The following is a 16245-nucleotide window of genomic DNA, read 5'->3' on the forward strand; positions in this document are numbered from 1 at the left end:
AATGGAATGGAATGGATTACATGAGCGTTAATTTTGCTTGGTTGCAAGAGTTTGGGAAGGTCTTGGGACTGTCGGGAAAGAAATCCAGTAGCCAAGGCGTCTGGGATCACGTAAGCCAGGTGGGAGCTACGGCGAGTATGACCCGTGTGGAGCCGCAAACTTGAGCACCAACGCTCACCATCTTTGGCGCAGTTCGTTCTGTCGTCCACTTCCCCGTCTCATGGCGAAGCTTGCTATTGCTGCCGCTATATATCCAGCTCTCGTTTCCGCCTACACTTGGCGCTTTACCTCCCAGCCCACCCAGTGCGGCAATGTCACTATCGCAGTCAACGGCGGCACCCCACCCTTTAGCGTGCTAGTTGTTCCCTACGGCATCTCCCCACTCCCAAATAACATCGAGGCGAGGAAAATACAGAGCATAGAGAACCAGAATGGCCCCGATATCAGCTTCAAGCTCAACTTTCCTGCAAACTCGCAATTCGTCGCAGTGGTGAGTGCCCTGCTCGTCTTCCTCGGACTTTTTTGGTTGACTCTGTCGTAGTTGAGCGACAAATCAGGCTTCGCATCCGGTGGTACAAGTGTCGGTGTCCTCGTTACCGGGTCCGGCGATGCGAGCTGTTTTGACGCGTCGAAAAACGTCGCTCCAGCTTTCTTCTACAACATTGAACCAGGTGGTGTTATAGCTCAATGCGTCTCAACTCGAATCTGGTATAGCGGCTCTCAACCCGTATTTTTTAGCTTATCACCAAATAGGTGGGACCCCTCCGCAGTCCAAGGCACGCCACACTTCCAAGGTGTCATTCCTGGTGGCCAGTCTTTCGAAATCCCCGGAAACAACCCCACCACCGTCCCAAATCAAGGTCTTGGCTTCAATTGGGTACCCCCTTTGCGTGGCGGCACCACTTTGCTTCTTGTCTCGGGAGACAATCGTGGCAATGGAAGCGGTGGAAGCTCCCCGTATACCGTCGGCTCTGGTCCCAACAACGACAACTCTTGCTTGAACAGTGACAGTCCAAGTTCGACTCCTGGGAATCCTGCTGGTGGTTCTTACCAGACAAGTACCAACGCCCCTAGCAATAACTCTGGGTGCGTTATCCCTCATTTCGCTTCCTTTCTTAATCATGCTTTCAGCCATGAAACGAATGTCGCAGCCATTGCAGGCGGTGTGGTTGGGGGTGTTGTTGCACTACTGGCCATATGTCTGATTATGTTCTTCTTTATGCGCCGCCGCCGCCTCCGCGCAGAAGAAAAAAGCAAAATTCGACCCGATCTACTTCAAGCTGACGAAGGAGACGAAGGAGGCGCTTCAGGAGTGCCGCAATATTACCAACCCGAACCATATCTTATGGCCGAGTCGACAGTGGGGCGGTCTTCGCTTGGCGGTCTTACGTCGGACGACCGCAGATTTAGTCAGACGGACACAGACGGTCGACCACTCAGCACGCTTTTGTCTGATACTGCGAGCAGAAGCGGCACCCCAGATCCTTCAAACATGTCGTCGAGTACCCGCAAGGGCCCCTTGCGGCAAATGCGGCCCGTCAACATCATCCAACATTCCGACGCCGGACCGAGTGCGCCGCCTGCCACTGCCGAGGAGGAAGAGCCAGAGACAGTAGAGCTGCCTCCCGCTTACACCAACATCAACAAATAATCCAAAAAAAGAACGGTGTTCGGGTATGTATGGGCAGTCTGATGGACCCTACCACGATTGACGCATGTTTTACGACTCTCCTCTCCACGATATTTAACCAGAAAGTCGCTGTACAACCGTACGTTACTCCCTCGTTAAAGAGTGCGCTACCCTCATGGACCTCTTCGCATAATCATTTCTCATCATCCCTTCCTTATCAATCCCTGTGCGTAACCGTGGAATTTCGTCCCTTCCCTTTCCCGATCCCAGGTTTACGCCATTCACCGTTGTATTATACGCACATTGTTCTCCGCTATCCATCGCATCAAATTCCTGCTTCACACCCAAAAAAAACAATTCCCGTTTCATACCGCATAAATCTTCCATACGTAGCAACCCGTAAAGAGTGTACTGTTTCAATGTCACTCCCGGGGAGGTGTACCCAAGACCCATCGGGCGTTCAACACCCCACGCCGAAAAAGGAAATTTTCTTGCGCTCCAGACTGGCCGGCTCAAGCTTCAGTTGGAGACTTTCTAGCGGTGGCTCAGCTCCATATATATGATATGTAAGGTCGCTCGTCGGCTCTATGCACACTTTGGATCGCTTGAGGTTGACGCTGGAGGGAAAATGAGTGGGATTGAGTACTGTGGTTAGAAGGCCGAAATACTTGTGAGTGATCGCATTAACGTTCAAGCAGCCTCGAGGCACAGTGCTGACTCGGATAGGTTGTATCGAAATAAATTAATACATATGCGCAAGGCGGGGTTCGAACGAGGATCGCATTGTGTTTTATGGAGGCACAAAGTTTGTTCTTCGCAAGTTGGCATTTCTCTCTGTGCTTTCATGTCTGAGTCTGAGTCGCTGGCGCCACCCTCAACGTCTTTTCAGTCAACTCGCTTCGAAGAGGAGCAAGAAACTGTAATGCGGCGCTATAATCCTGTACCTAACCACCTTCCCCCAGCCCATCGTTCTCTGGACTCACACGTTCTCCAGAAATTAAGGCTGCAATATATACGACGAAACCATCCTTTCGAAGAGCTCCCTGCTGAATACTACCTTTGTGCACGCCAAATGGCGGGGGATCCTCTTCCGCACTTTGTCTATGGCTTTGCATTTCCCTTCGTGGGCTGCGACTTTGAGCCCACTCTCGCGAAACTCCACGGGATGCAGGCCAAAATTCCTCACCGCACACTCTCCGACAAGACCAAGTATCACCCGATCACCGCCATCCTGACATATATCGCCGACTCGATGGACATCGATGATTTCGCGTACTACAACGACCTGGGGACGGCGAGGCCTGACACTGACAAGTCCGGTCGTATCTACCAGATTTTCAAGATTTTCTCGTCGTATAGACCGGAAAGCTTCAAACCGCTTTGGGTGGATGATGTGGCGCGCATTGCGGCAGAAATACTTCAGGAGCTTGGATGGGAGGATGTTCCGAAGCCAATGTGGTATCTCGACACCAATACGATTGGTTCTCCTCCAACGACTGACTACAATCCCACCTACCCAGTGTACCCAGTGTAGAACTACTTTACGTAGTTCAAGTTAGAGGTAGAGCTACGATAACGACTCAAGTATCGACAGAATATAAACTAAACTATCCTACTAGTACGCAGACATTCTGACCAACAGCAAGGTTAGAGCAGTTAGAGCAACCAGAGTTGATCCACGCGTTCAGACTAGCTCTGGATCGCCTGAGTCATGCTCTGCTTTTACACGATTGCCAAACACGACAGGGTACAGTTTTCCACACAGACTCCCCCCTCCTCCAACGCAGTATGCCGCGGCGAGCTGGATGTTGGTGCACGCCGTGTTGATTTCTGGGTTCCAGTGCAAGAAATCACAGAACGCAATCTTGGCCGATGTGTCCATAGCATTACAGGTGTCTCCGCTCACAACAGTGTGGTAGGAGGTGCAGTTGCTGACCTGTGGCAAGGTTCGATGGAGGTCCAGTGCTTGTGCTGTTACTCGACGCAACACAATAACAGTAGTCCAGCCATAGATTTGTGCAATTGGTGTCGATTTCTATTAAGGAGGTTAGAGGTATTCTCTTGGAATAACCCAGTCACTAACCGGGATTCAAGACCAAGAAGTCGGGCAACGAAATGGAGTTGGCGAGAACAACACACTGTTGCAGATGTCGCCCTGTTTGACTTGGTAGTACTTGCCGCAATTGCTGGAGTTGTTTCATGACGTGAGTGGGCCAAAAACATCGGACCGGTCTCTTACATATCTTGGGCAGACAACGTTCCAGACCGCGACGGGGCAGTTGCTGGCAAAGAATGCGAATATAACTATGGGCAGGTGGGCAAAGTGCTACTCTTAGAGTCTGAAACCAACAGATCAGGTTCCGCCTTGTCGCGCAGTACAAAACTGCTTACTACTCGTTCTACCTCCCCGTCGCTCTCGCGATGACCCTCACGGGTGTCCCCAAAACATACGTCTCCCGCTCTGCTGTGTGGTCGCCCGGGACCTTCTATCCCTACGAGATCGCCCACTCGATAACGATGCCAATCGGAATCTACTTCCATGTCCAAAGCGACTTTCTTGACTGCGTGGGGACCCGGAAGCGCACGGGCAAAGTCGGGAGGTGCTCATGGTGTGTCAACGCGGCGCTTTCGCTAGCGAACCCGGAGCAGAAGGAGTTGCCGGAGAGCAGCTACGGACGGAAGGACATCGAGGGGATGCAGGGCGTGTTTGAAGAGGTGGGCCTGCGCGAGCACTATCAAGAGTATGAGGAGAACATCCACAAGGAGGTGATGGCGCTGATTGACAGCGCGATTCCGGAGGAGGGCATCGCGAACTTGAAAAGAGAGCTCTTCGTCCGTCTGCTGCGGAAGGCATCCAAACGGGCTGAGGTCGAGTACTAGGTATGCCGAGGGTAGCGCAACGTTCAAGCAAGAATAAAAACGAAGACCGTGCCGTTGACTTGAACCGCCACCACCAACCGGAAGCCGGCCCGAGTACTAGATGGAGAGCCTGATCATCATCAGAGTAAACCCGTTTTTGTTTCTGACGGTATCTTCTGCCAACCTTTACCGTCTGGGTCATAGACCGCATGACAAGTACTCCCTTTTGCTAATGTGCTCTGCATGCAACACCATTGTCTGCTAGCGCTATCGCCCCATTGTTTGGATGAGTACAAGACCGCGACTTTTTTTTTTTTTTTTTTTTTTTTTTTTTTTTTTCCCGTTATTTGGCCTTTACATTATCGTATGGTAGCCGTTACATTTCGCGTAATATACTCCTTTTCTCTCTGCTCCTTGGTGCTGTTCTTCGATATCTTGCCCGTTCAGCCGTAGGCGCTCCGGGCGGCGGCATGAAGTGGGGTGCGTGAATAGTGTCCTGTAAGAATTATATGGTGTTAGTGTGTGAAAGTGTTTTGTCCCATCTCTTGTCCGCGCCGCCTCTCTCCGTTCCTTCGCTTACCCGAACGGCCTCTCTTCCCTGGTCATCGTCGGCAGATCTCCCTCTCTCGGCTTGGCGGCTATCTTCAGTTTCGAGATCATATCCATGAAGTCGTCTCCGTATTTCTTCGACTGGTCGAGCGGTTCGCTGAGGTGTCGGTGTACTGCCCTGAATCTCCCCGTCCTGTATATATACCACATCAGCGGCTCCATGAGCTTCCCCGCCCCAAGCAATTTCTTGATGACCCTTGTGTCTCTTCCTCCTTCGTTGTACAACTGTCTTCTCGCGTCCTCGTGCGCGCTACAGTGTAAGAGGTAGTGGGCTACCGTCTCGTCCGCCTGTCTGCAGCACGGGCATATTGGGGAGTCGGCTCTTTTGATCTTGTGGAGGTGCTTGGCGAGCGTGCAGTGGCCCGTCCTTAGCTGCATCAGGATCGTCGCGTACGATTTCGGTACGCTGGTGTATAGCTTCAGATACGATCCCTTCACCAGTTGTGGGTCGTATTGCATCGTCTGCTGGTATCTCTTCGATTTCCTCCACTTCTCCGCTATCCTCTGCCTCCTCCTCGCGTTGAGCATCTGTCTCACTGCCGCCTTGCTCAGTGGGAGTTCTGGGTGGTATTCTTCTGGTAGTTCCGCCAGGCTTGTCACATCTCCCGCCGCTGCTTTCTTCGCCTCCTTGTCCGCTTCTTCGTTGCCCGGTATGTCGATGTGTCCTGGAGTCCAGCGAATAGTCAGTAAAACGTTGTCATGTGTGTCGTTTAAACGTGAAAGCTTATCGTGCCAATCGTCCCATATCCAGCTGGACGGCGTCGATGCCGTCGAGTTGACCGCCTTTATGGAGGCTTGGTTGTCGACCGCAATTGTCACCTTCCCCGAGACTTCCTCTTGCCTCCTCAGCAGCTCCAGCGCCATCCCGCTCCCCACCGCTTCTCCTTCGTACACGGTGTGTTGTTGGGCCGTTCCCAGCCTCGCTCTCATGCTGTCGACCTTCCTGTCGTTCTTGTATAGGACCGCTGCCGCCCCGATCTCTCCGTCTATCCCCGACCCATCCGTGTACACCTTCCACTTCGCCCGATCCGCTATCTCTTCTCTCAGCGCTGCTTTCTTGTCCTTCGCAATGCTGGTGTTGATCGTTATGCCTTTGTTGGCCGTCTTCCTCACCGATTGAATCTGTTCGAAGTGCTTGGCTGGCCGCGGTAGATATTCGAGCAGCGCTGTTATCGTGCTCCTGTCCTTCTTTCTCGTGGCTGGTTTGTTTCTCCTCACCTCCTTGCTCAGTGGGTGCGAGTCCGGTAGTGTCGCTAGTCGAAGTGCCGCCGTTTCTCGTACCTTGTGTATTAGCTCGTCTATGGGTATCAGATTCGCGTAAACGTCGAGTACTTCCGTTGGGGTCGATGCCAACGCCCCCGTGATCTTGAGCGCTGCTTTTCGTTGGATTGTCCTGAACCTCTTCACTATCCCTCTCTCCCTCTCCTTCCCGGTTGCCGTCTTGTCGATCGGGTTGAGGTATATGTCGGCAGCATACAGCATCTGTGGCACGCAGATACTGAGATACAATCTGCGCATGCTCACCGGGGGAAGTCCTCCTGTCACCTTCGCCAGCCTCTCAAACGTCGCCAGCCACGCCTGTCCCTTCCCTATCGCCGCTGCCTCCTGTTGCTTCCACCTTAGTTCGCTGTCGATGTGCACGCCCACGAGTTTTACAGCCGTCGTCGATTTGATGATGTTCCTCCCCAGCTCCAGGTCGTGCCTTGGTGTCGGCCTCGTTCCCGCTTGCCCCGTCGGATTCTTCACCCTTTTCCTTGACACGTCCACTAGTTGATACTTTTCCGGCCCGAATATTGCGTTGTGCTCGGCTCCCCAGTGCACTATGCCTCCGTTCCTATGTGTGATGTCGTCGATCTTCTTGTGCGTTGCCGTAAAATCCTTTCCCGTAGTTATTACTGTGTCGTCGTCAACAAAAAGCACCTTGTTTTCCCCTCTGCTCCTCTTGGGTATCTCCGCTAGTGTTGCGTTGTATATGAGGTATAAGATACCGGATATCGGGTCGCCTTGGTCTAGCCCATTTCCCACGTCGTACCATTCTGATTCGAAGTCCCCAAAGACCATCTTGCTTCTTCGCGAGCTGTAGCGCCTCTCAACCCACCTGGTGTACCCCTCCGGCACTCCCCTCATCCTCATATCGTGTCGCAGCCGTTTCAAGTCTACGCTCGGAAAAGCTCCCTTGACGTCCATGCAGAGGATGCTCGCCACTTCTTCTTTTTCCCACGCCTTCTTGATGATCGCCACGGCGTTATGCACAGCATCCGTTGTCGATCTCCCCGGCCTAGCCCCGTACTGATTCGCCGGCAGTATGCCTGCCAACTCCGCCTCCCTCGTTAGCTGCTTCGCCTTGCAGGCGTGATACAGACGAGCTGTGCCCTTCGACAGTACCACCGGTCGATATGCTCCAGGTTTGGCGTAGTCCGGCTTGCCCGGTTTCCGCAACACGATCGTTGTTGTGTCCGCCCATCCCTCCGGGTACCACTCCAACTCGTCCATCGCTCTGAAAAGGGGGCCTAGGAACGGCACTAGAATGTTCTCGCATTCCTTGAATATGCAATTTGCTGGTGAACCTGGGTATGTGGCCTTGTATGGCTGCATCGCGCCGATCGCCTCTCGTATCGTCTTGTCGTTCACGCTCTCGAATCGGAACTTGGGTTCCGGGTACTGGTCCCGCCCCCACGTCGCGGGGGCCAGCATCTCTGGTGGGTAGAATTCAGCCTTGAACAAGCTTACCTTTTCCTCCTCCTTGCACGCCTCTCTCCCATTCGCTTTGAGTGTTGGTACCCTGGTCGCCCCCCCGTCGTCCCTCTTTCCCCTCGCAAACCGGGCTACATTCCAAAGCTTTTCCCTCGTTGCCGTCACCAGAAACTTCTCCCACATCTCCTTCTTCGCCCTCCTTACCGCCTCCGCGAATTTGTTCTTTGCCTCTTTTGCTTCTGCGTGTATTGGGTGTGCTTGTTCGAAGCGCCATCGATATGCTTGTCTCTGCTTCTTCGCGCTCTCTCTCCTCATCGCGTCTAGCTCCTTGCTGTACCACCTCTTCCAATGCTTTGACGGCTTGGTCATTGGTATCATCTCCTTGGTCGTCTCCTCAATCGCCTCCTCAACCGCTCTTAGGTTCGCTTCGGCCTCTGACCTGTCTTGGTATCTCGCTGGTCTCGGTACTGTTTGCAGTTTCGACACTAGCCTCGCCCTGTATTCCGGCCAGTGCGTGCTCGCGTATTTGGGCCTTGGTTGATGCTGGTTCGACGGGACTTGCAGTTCTATGGTCAGTATGACTGGGAAGTGGTCGGTTTTCACTGGTTGCTGTTCCGGGTCCGTTTTGCACTGTATAAGGTGAGGCAGTAGTGAGTCTGAGATATAAACGTTGTCCACTCGCGTATAGTTCCCCGTCCCAAAAGCCTTCAGCGTCGGTATTCCTTTCGGCAGTACCATCCTCATGCTGAACATTGACATCAGCGTCCTCCACGCCTCCGCATGTGTCATGGCTCTCTCGCTCAGTAGGTGCGCGTTCCTTGCTTCGTCTTCCCAGTCTGGGTGATGTCGGTTGATATCGCCTCCCCACACATAGCGGAGCGGCTGGGCGGGGCACCACCTGGTCCTTGGATCAGCCATGTATTCCAGCAGGATCTTTACCGTGTCGTTGTGTTCTATGTCGTTGTACACGTTGATTGCCCGTATGGTCCCAAAATCCCCGTGTATCTGTACCGCCACCACGTCTGGGCTCAGTATCGGTATTGCCGTCCACATTCTGGTCGGTATTCTCGCGTTCACCAGCGTCATCGCCCTCGATCTCTGCTCCGTTCTGTTGTGTGTCGTCGGGTATACTGAGTGCCAATGGTTGTTGGCCCTCGATAACTTCCAGTGGTCAAAGTATGGTTCTTGAATTAGTGCCATGTCGTAGCGTCTCGGGTCCATTCTGTTAAGCAAGTCTTGCTGCGCGTCTAGTGATTTGTTTACATTCTGCTGCCAAAAAGTCAGCTGGTTCCTTGCGCTTGTGCTTGTCTCATCTGTGTCCGTCATAGTCCTCCCAGCGCGTGGTCTCTCTGCCCTGTTTCTTCACCCGTCGCATTGCTGATGTCCATACTTCCTGTGCCGATGGAGCCGTTTTGTCCTCCCCTTGCCCACTCTGTAATCGCCCTCTGCCTGAGGATTGGTCCGCCAGTTGCCGTTAATCTCGGACCTCTCGTCATCGCCTTCTGAATCTCTAGCGCCGGTCCCCCTGCTCTGTTCCTCGTCCTCATAATTGTCTGCCAGTCGGGTGTGTGCTCCTCGTCCACGGCGTTCTTCCCCGCTTCCAGCCATGTTGTCCTATCCCCTGGAACCGGGAAGAAGGTGTACTTCGCGTCGGGATTTCGTTCTAGTGCTGATTTCAATTTCGCCCCAAATGCTGGGCATTGCCTGTCCGCCGCGCCATGTGTTTTGCATCCTTCGACATCTCCGGCGTTCTTGCAGTTGACGCACTGTCTCTCCTCTTCTCCCGCTTCGCAGTCCCCTGTTCTGTGTTTGCCCGCACATCTCGCGCACGTGTCGACCGCGTCAGGGCAATTCACGGCCACGTGACCGGTGCCGATCTTCTGGCACTTGAGGCACCTCATCGGCTCTATGAGCAGCTTCCTCCCCTGTACTCTCTTTCCCTCCGCGAACATCCCGTGCGCGAGAAAGTGGTTTGCCGCTTCGGGGCGCCTGAATCCCACGACCATGTGCGCTACCTTTTGGCCTGGTCTGTGTCGCTCAATTGGCTTGATGTACCTTGCCGCGCCAATGTCTCCTTTGCGCATGTTGTTGTCTGTTTCGAGGTCTCTGAGTGTGCTTTCTCTTGTCGGGTCCAGTGTTTTGGGCACAAACTCGACCACCACGTCGTAGAGTCGTTCCCTGAATCTTGCTGTCCCTCCCAGGCCCATGGTGAACTTCGTCATGTTGTCCTTCACCCACTCTGCCGCTTCTCTCGACGCCAATCTCAGCAGCAGCGCCCCGCTCTTCACTCTCCTCGCCTCCACGAATTTCACTTCGTCAGGCACCTCGTCGGCTCCCGCTGCGAATTCCGCTGCTATCTTGGCCTTCTGTACCATTTCCTTCTCTGACAACCCTTCTATCGCCACCCCTTCTATCCAGATTTGTTGCTCCCGCTCGTCGGCCCTGCCCAGCATTTCTATCTGCTCGCGTGTCTTTGGCGCGTTGTTGCGTCGGCCTGTGCCGTTGGCCACTGCTGCCGCATACGTCGATGCCCCTCTCTCCTCCCTTTCCTCTTCCGCCTCTCCGGCCCTCTCTATCGTCTCCATGACTGTCGCTTCCATCCTCCTCATAAGTTCCTCCATTCCCTCCTTCTGTTCATCAGCCGTCCTCGTCAGTACCACCGCTGCTTGCCTGATTTCCTCCGCTGCTGCTCCCCCTCCGTCGCCCCAACCTCCTGCATCACCTCCCGCTACGTCTCCCGTCATGTCCTCGAGTAGTTCGAGGGCTTTTGCCATCTTCCGCTCCATCCCTTGTGCCGCCTCTCTGCTCACTTCGTCCAACATCTTCGCTATTGCCCTACAGCACCACGCCATGTTGGGGTCTCTGCCTTGTAGGTCCGCTCCCATTTTTAGGACGGCCATTGCGATTTGTTGTACGCTAGGAGTGTAACCTTCCTCATATTCTGTGATAAACGCACCTTTTTGGTGCAGTCCCTCGCACGCTTCATGCACCGTCGTCGTCTCCCATGCATCTCCTTCTCTCCCGCATGCATACAGCTGCTTTTTGTTCATGAAGATATAATCCTTCTGTGCATTCGCTCTCGTTATAGGTCCTTTTCTTTGCGTTTGCGTCTGTGTCGGTGTCGCGCTCGCCGTCCCCGGTGTACCGCTTCTCGGCGGGTTTGACCCCCTCGCATTCGCCATTTTTGAAGTATTTGTATCTAAGTTGAAGTAGTATAGAGCCTATAGCTACAGCCTCTCCGTGGTCCCAATGCACCCACTCAAAAAGTTTTTTTTTTTGAGTGTCGATCAGTATCCCACGATGTGGTCGTAAGCCAAGAAGAATCCCCAAAGACCGCGACTCGAACTGGGTTTCACACGTTGGACATAGCTTTCATGTCGTTTGCAGCGTCTCCTCCAACACCCTCCGACGAGAAGCAAGAAATACCGCCGTATAATCCTGTACCTCCTACCTTCCGAGTCCCCCCATTGTTCTCTGCGTTGACAAATTCTTCAGAAACTTGAATTGACGTTGGAATATATGCGACACAACCATCCGTTCGACGAACTGCCCCCCGAATACTACCTCTCTGCACGCCAAATGAAGGGGGATCCTCTCCCGCGCTTCGTCTACGGCTTTGAATTCCACTTCGTTGACCTCGGTCTCGACCTTGCGCCCACTCTCGCGAAGCTCCACGCGATGCAGGCCAAAAACTCCTATTCGCACACTGCGCGACAAGACCAAGTATCGCCCGATCTCCGCTATCCTGAAATACATCGCCGCCTCTATGGACATCGATGATTTCTCATACTACAACGACCTCGTGGCGGCGCCGATCGACTGGGACAAGACCGGTAGTATTTTCCGGGTATTCAACCAGGTCTTCTCGTCGCATCGACCGGAAAGCTTCAAACCGCTCTGGGTGGATGATGTTGCGCGCATTGCTGCAGAAATACTTCACGAGCTTGGATGGGAGGATGTGCCAAAACCGAAGTGGTATCTCACCACCAACACGATTGGGTCCCCTTCATCGACTGACTACAATATTTTTAACATCCACGTGTAATAAAAAGCGTGCGGACTGTGAATCACTCAATAATTTAGAGTAGATTAACCTCAGTCGGAGATATAAGAACCCGTCAACCATCCGATGGCAGATAAGATTTCTCGTTTCCTTGCCCTACCGGCAGATCCCACTGTCTCTCCCTCAGCTGCCAATGCCGGCGCCTCCGGTAGTAGTATACGAATACCCCTGCGGGGATGAGCAGGAACACAATGCCAGCGATGACAGGCCAAAAGGCCGATATCCTGAACGCGGCGTGACTTCCCGATGGAGGGGGAGTCGGCCGGGAACTTGAAATCGGGCCCCCCGATTCGCTGACACCGAGTATGTCTCTAGAAGTAGATGATTGGGCTGGTCAGTGCTGGTGGAATGCACGCACAGGACACGGGCTTGCGATGGAGATGCCCGTGATGGTTCATCACTGGATTTCGTCAACATTCTGGGTTGAAAATCATTACATTAGCTGGACCGGCTTAAGAGGCCGAATAAGTACATACGCTGTGGCGTCCGGAGATGACGGCTCTTCTCGGTCCACTGTGACCACAGCGTAGTCGAACAAGCCTGCTCCATCGCCATAAGCGTCCCATGCGACGGTATGCGGTATAGCTCCATCGAGGCTGTCCGCCGAGAAGAGAAGCGCGTCGTAGATGTAGTCATTGTGCGTGTTCTCAGTGCGATGAACAGCGAGAATACTCGGGTTTCTCAACGAGAAGCTAAGGCTCCCCGGCTTCCCAGAGTCGATGCCGAAGATGCAGACCGCGACGCCTATTCGCGTGCTCAGCGTTGACCGTCCTTTTGGTGCAGTTGGAAAATAAGGTACCTTGAAAAGTAAATGACCCTGAAGCAGCAACACCGCCTGCCAGTGGACCATGCCAGGAATGGTTGTAAGCTTTCGCGGAGTCTGGTGTTTCCCAGAGATTATTAGTGTCGTTCAGGGTCATCGCATGCCACGGCCCGGTCCACGTCCAGGCAGTCGCATCAGTGTCGTCGATTGTGATATTGACAAGCGCAGCGTTGACCAGAGAGAAACACAACGCCAACGAGAGAGTAAAAAGCATCGACTCTGGATGGTTCGCGCTTGGCAGAAGAGCGGTCGGGGTTCCCACATGGCCACCCTTTAAGTGGTATGAAAACCGTCATTATGAGTCGCGCGACAGGCAGTCTGGGCCGCCGGTTGGGTGGAGGACACAGAGTTATTTCCAGGCACGCAGTGCATCATGCCAACTATCTGTCCCCGGGCCGCGAAAATCAATTCCCGTTGACGCATCGTGACTAACTAGTTGGTCCGCTTTGCTGAGGGCAAATCATCTGCGGAAGGCATTAGAAAACTTGTGTGGACGGCACAAAGGTGTGGCAATGATATTTTATTGCCATAGATTGTACACGGGAGTTGAACTCAGCGCCGCCGTCTTCTCGCCTCTGCAGCCCTATTTGCCTTTGTCATGGCTTTCGCCTTGGCCGCAATTTTCGCCTTCCGCTCTGCGATAACGATCTTCCTGCGCTGGTTCACGCTGACGTTGTTATCGCTCTGCTCCTCCACCGCCATTTGGGCGACATATCGGTCGATGCAGCCCTCCATCTTGGCTTGTATAACCTCTGGCGAAGGTAGTCGCTCATCGGACCCCAAATCCCACTCCAAATCGAAGCCCCATCCAGGCGGGGCGATGGGCTGGCCGGTTTTGGTGGTCACTTCGACCAGGGCCCGCGAGTCTAGTGCCTCGATAACGGCGCCACCAGCACCTATTGGCAGGGCAGGCGAAGCTTCTGGCACGAACGAAGTCGACGCAGCAATTAGGCCGCCCTCTCCACGCCACCAGCGCACAAAATAGAGTGCAGCCCTTGGCCTGTCCAGGACACCGCCCTTGCCGACCATGCCCATCCGCTCTGCCAAGATGTCTAGGAAAACGTCCAACTCGGTGACGGGTAATGTCCCTGGGGGGAGCAGGGCCAGGTACGCGGGTGATGCGGGATTGAGCGTGTTGAGCTTCTGGAGGAGGTATGCGGCAAGAGCTTCGATGTCGTATAGTCCTTCCTTAATGCCCGCTGTCAATGCAAATTGAGTATGTGCAGTTTCTTAGAGGCATTTCAAACCAATTAGAGCAAGCTTGACCCCTCTCTCGGCGCCTTCTGGACCATGGCCAAGGAAGGGAAGCATGACGCCGGGGCTGTCGAATGCATATACCGGTGGTGACACAGATAGCTTCAGCCTCGTTGAAAGGGCCTGAGTTAGGCCCGGGTTGGCTGACGTTTGAAGTGCTTTCGCAGTTTCTGCGAGAATTCAGAACAGGCCCACTTTCGGAGTGAATCCACATACTCCCTTTGATTCCCAAACTTCGGAGGGAGTTGAGCAGCGTTGACTTGCCAACATTCGGCATCCCGACGACAAGCACATTCATTTCCATAGCGTATGGGTACCTGCCCGCTATGCCTGACGAATTTCTCAGCACACAGGAAGCCAAACACAGAACCAACATACTCACTAGCATTTCGTGGAGTTTCCTCACATCTCGTTGCTGCTGACACGACGCAAAGACGTTGTGCTGGCCCGGAAACCGACTCGACATGGCTTTGCGAAATGGCTCCAGTCCCCAAGTTGGAACCATATCTCGTTTGTTGAAGACGACTATCCGTTCGCAGGCCATGCTGTTGAACACCCTTCTATCCGGGTTACTGGGGTCCCATCCCCGCTCGAGTCTCCATCGTTGAATTGCATGTTCTAGCTTGTGGTTGATGCTTGTGAGCGGCAGACGAGAGTCGCGGACTTCTAGAACAACGTTGGTGCGATTGAGGAGAGCAGGGAGTATACGCGCGAAGCGCGCCATATGGCCAGGATACCATGAATGTGGTGCGGGAAGGTCGAGCATAGTGGTGGTGGTTTCAGATTGAAACAGAAAAGTACTTCCGATAGACTCGCTCACATGAGCGCTTCGCGAACCCAAGTGAAAAAGGTGAAAAAATACAAATTACCGCGCCTATACGCGTCCGAAGTACCTACTTCAACCAGAAATACAGAAGAAGATTTACCGAAAGCCATAAGAGGACAGTTATCGACCTAATCGTCTAAAACATTCAAACCCAGCCTTCCTTGAGCGAAATCCTTGCATAAACAATTAAACCCAGCCTTCCTTTCCGACACCAATGGCGTCGAAATTCTTGCCACTACGCGTGCGCCGTTCCTGGAGAATAGGCACTGCATCTACAGTCAGAATGAGTCTGTCTTCACAGAGTGGAAAGCTGCGGGCGGCTCACCGAGATTGATAAGTTTTTCCGAGGGTGGTGGGGAGCCCTCAACCCAGCCCTTCCATCCTTTTCTGACAGCAGGGCGTGGTTTACGAGGAGGTGGTGGGCGATGGATGACTCTGACTAAATCTTCATCGTCATCGGGAGTTCTGGGTCGTTTCGAGGACGTTCGTGACGTGCTCGACGACTCGGATGGACTTGGCGTCGAGGCTGGAGTCGAGGGCAAGGCGGACAAGTAAGCGGGTAACGGGGGTGGCGTTTCTGAACGCGACCGCTGTAAGGTGGCAATGTGTATAGCAGGTCTGAATGACTCAGGTGAGAATGAGATAGTGAGAAAGACGCGCAATGACTCGCCTGGCGTTCCAATAGGCGGATGAAGTCGAGGCATGAGGGAGTGCCTCGGTTTGAACGCCAATGCCTTCGCCTGTGGCTTCTTGAAGAGCCCGCCGTTGCTCTTTCTCGCGTGCTTTTTTATCCCTCTTCCTCTGGCGCCGTATTTCGTCTTCGTCAGGCCCAAGTGGAGTATATGGAGCAACTCCGTTCAATAAGCTCGTCAACACATCGCGATGAGGACGAGGATCGAAGTAGCCAGTGAGGACAGATGTAGCGGTCCTGCGGACCCGTTTTCGAGGTTTGAAGGTGGGTGGTCGGGCGAGTGTTTCGACGGCCATGGTAGTGGTTAAGAAAAGAGAATCAACAACTCCACTTTCGGAATTGCATCAACAAGCCCGGTGGCACGTGTCTTTCCTGGACTTCCCCCGCTATCCCCATCTAATTCTCCTCCACAATTACACTCCCTCCGCCCCGGCCCTTCCACAGCCTCCCAAGGTACCCTCCTGAGTCACTGCCAGCTATCCAGCGCCATTATTTCGTCCCTCCCCATTTTTTTTGTTCTCACCCATGCGTCCATTTTGATCCAGCGAATCATATCACTAGCCTCTTGCCCAAAACAGGCCACTTTCCCCGGCTCCCCGAGTTATCATGACCAGATTTTCCCTTGGAACGCCTTATTTTTACCCTTTTGCTCGATAACAATCGTCTTCATCAAGCTTCCGCCGCTGTGAGAGCCTCTCCTCTGCCTTTGTTCTTTGCCTGCAAGGAAACCAATTGTTCTCAAATCGTCTTGCTGTTGTCCGCTGCCGCGAGTTGATGGTATCGGAGATCTGGTCCC

At 53.6% G+C, this 16245-nt stretch overlaps 5 protein-coding genes across 5 annotated transcripts; 3 read left to right on the forward strand and 2 right to left on the reverse strand.

Annotated features, from left to right (window-relative positions):
• Positions 1-202: 202 nt before the first annotated feature.
• Positions 203-1651, forward strand: MIND_00147900 (uncharacterized protein; the record flags this gene model as incomplete). Its single annotated transcript, XM_037358405.1, has 4 exons — positions 203-490; positions 542-708; positions 754-1086; positions 1132-1651. The coding sequence occupies exons 1-4, from the start codon at positions 221-223 to the stop codon at positions 1649-1651; spliced, it is 1290 nt and encodes a 429-aa protein (XP_037226315.1). The 5' UTR covers positions 203-220.
• Positions 1652-3341: 1690 nt separating this feature from the next.
• MIND_00148000 (Terpenoid synthase) lies at positions 3342-4510 on the forward strand (the record flags this gene model as incomplete). The annotated part of the gene is made up of 5 exons (XM_037358406.1): positions 3342-3522; positions 3577-3676; positions 3725-3797; positions 3895-3944; positions 3988-4510. 5 exons carry the CDS (start codon positions 3342-3344, stop codon positions 4508-4510), a joined length of 927 nt encoding a protein of 308 aa, XP_037226316.1.
• A 6641-nt stretch (positions 4511-11151) lies between these two features.
• Positions 11152-11572, forward strand: MIND_00148100 (uncharacterized protein; the record flags this gene model as incomplete). The annotated part of the gene is made up of 2 exons (XM_037358407.1): positions 11152-11232; positions 11288-11572. The coding sequence occupies exons 1-2, from the start codon at positions 11167-11169 to the stop codon at positions 11570-11572; spliced, it is 351 nt and encodes a 116-aa protein (XP_037226317.1). The 5' UTR covers positions 11152-11166.
• A 1658-nt stretch (positions 11573-13230) lies between these two features.
• MIND_00148200 (Mitochondrial GTPase) lies at positions 13231-14698 on the reverse strand (the record flags this gene model as incomplete). Its single annotated transcript, XM_037358408.1, has 4 exons — positions 13231-13877; positions 13926-14102; positions 14149-14262; positions 14311-14698. The coding sequence occupies 4 exons, from the start codon at positions 14696-14698 to the stop codon at positions 13231-13233; spliced, it is 1326 nt and encodes a 441-aa protein (XP_037226318.1).
• Positions 14699-14944: 246 nt separating this feature from the next.
• On the reverse strand, positions 14945-15745 carry MIND_00148300 (uncharacterized protein; the record flags this gene model as incomplete). The annotated part of the gene is made up of 3 exons (XM_037358409.1): positions 14945-15030; positions 15084-15376; positions 15429-15745. The coding sequence occupies 3 exons, from the start codon at positions 15743-15745 to the stop codon at positions 14945-14947; spliced, it is 696 nt and encodes a 231-aa protein (XP_037226319.1).
• Between the last annotated feature and the right edge of the window lie 500 nt (positions 15746-16245).

The sequence above is a fragment of the Mycena indigotica genome (assembly GCF_014461135.1).
Source record: "Mycena indigotica strain 171206Taipei chromosome Unknown Mind.scaff0001, whole genome shotgun sequence".
In the NCBI taxonomy this organism is placed as follows: Eukaryota; Fungi; Basidiomycota; class Agaricomycetes; order Agaricales; family Mycenaceae; genus Mycena; species Mycena indigotica.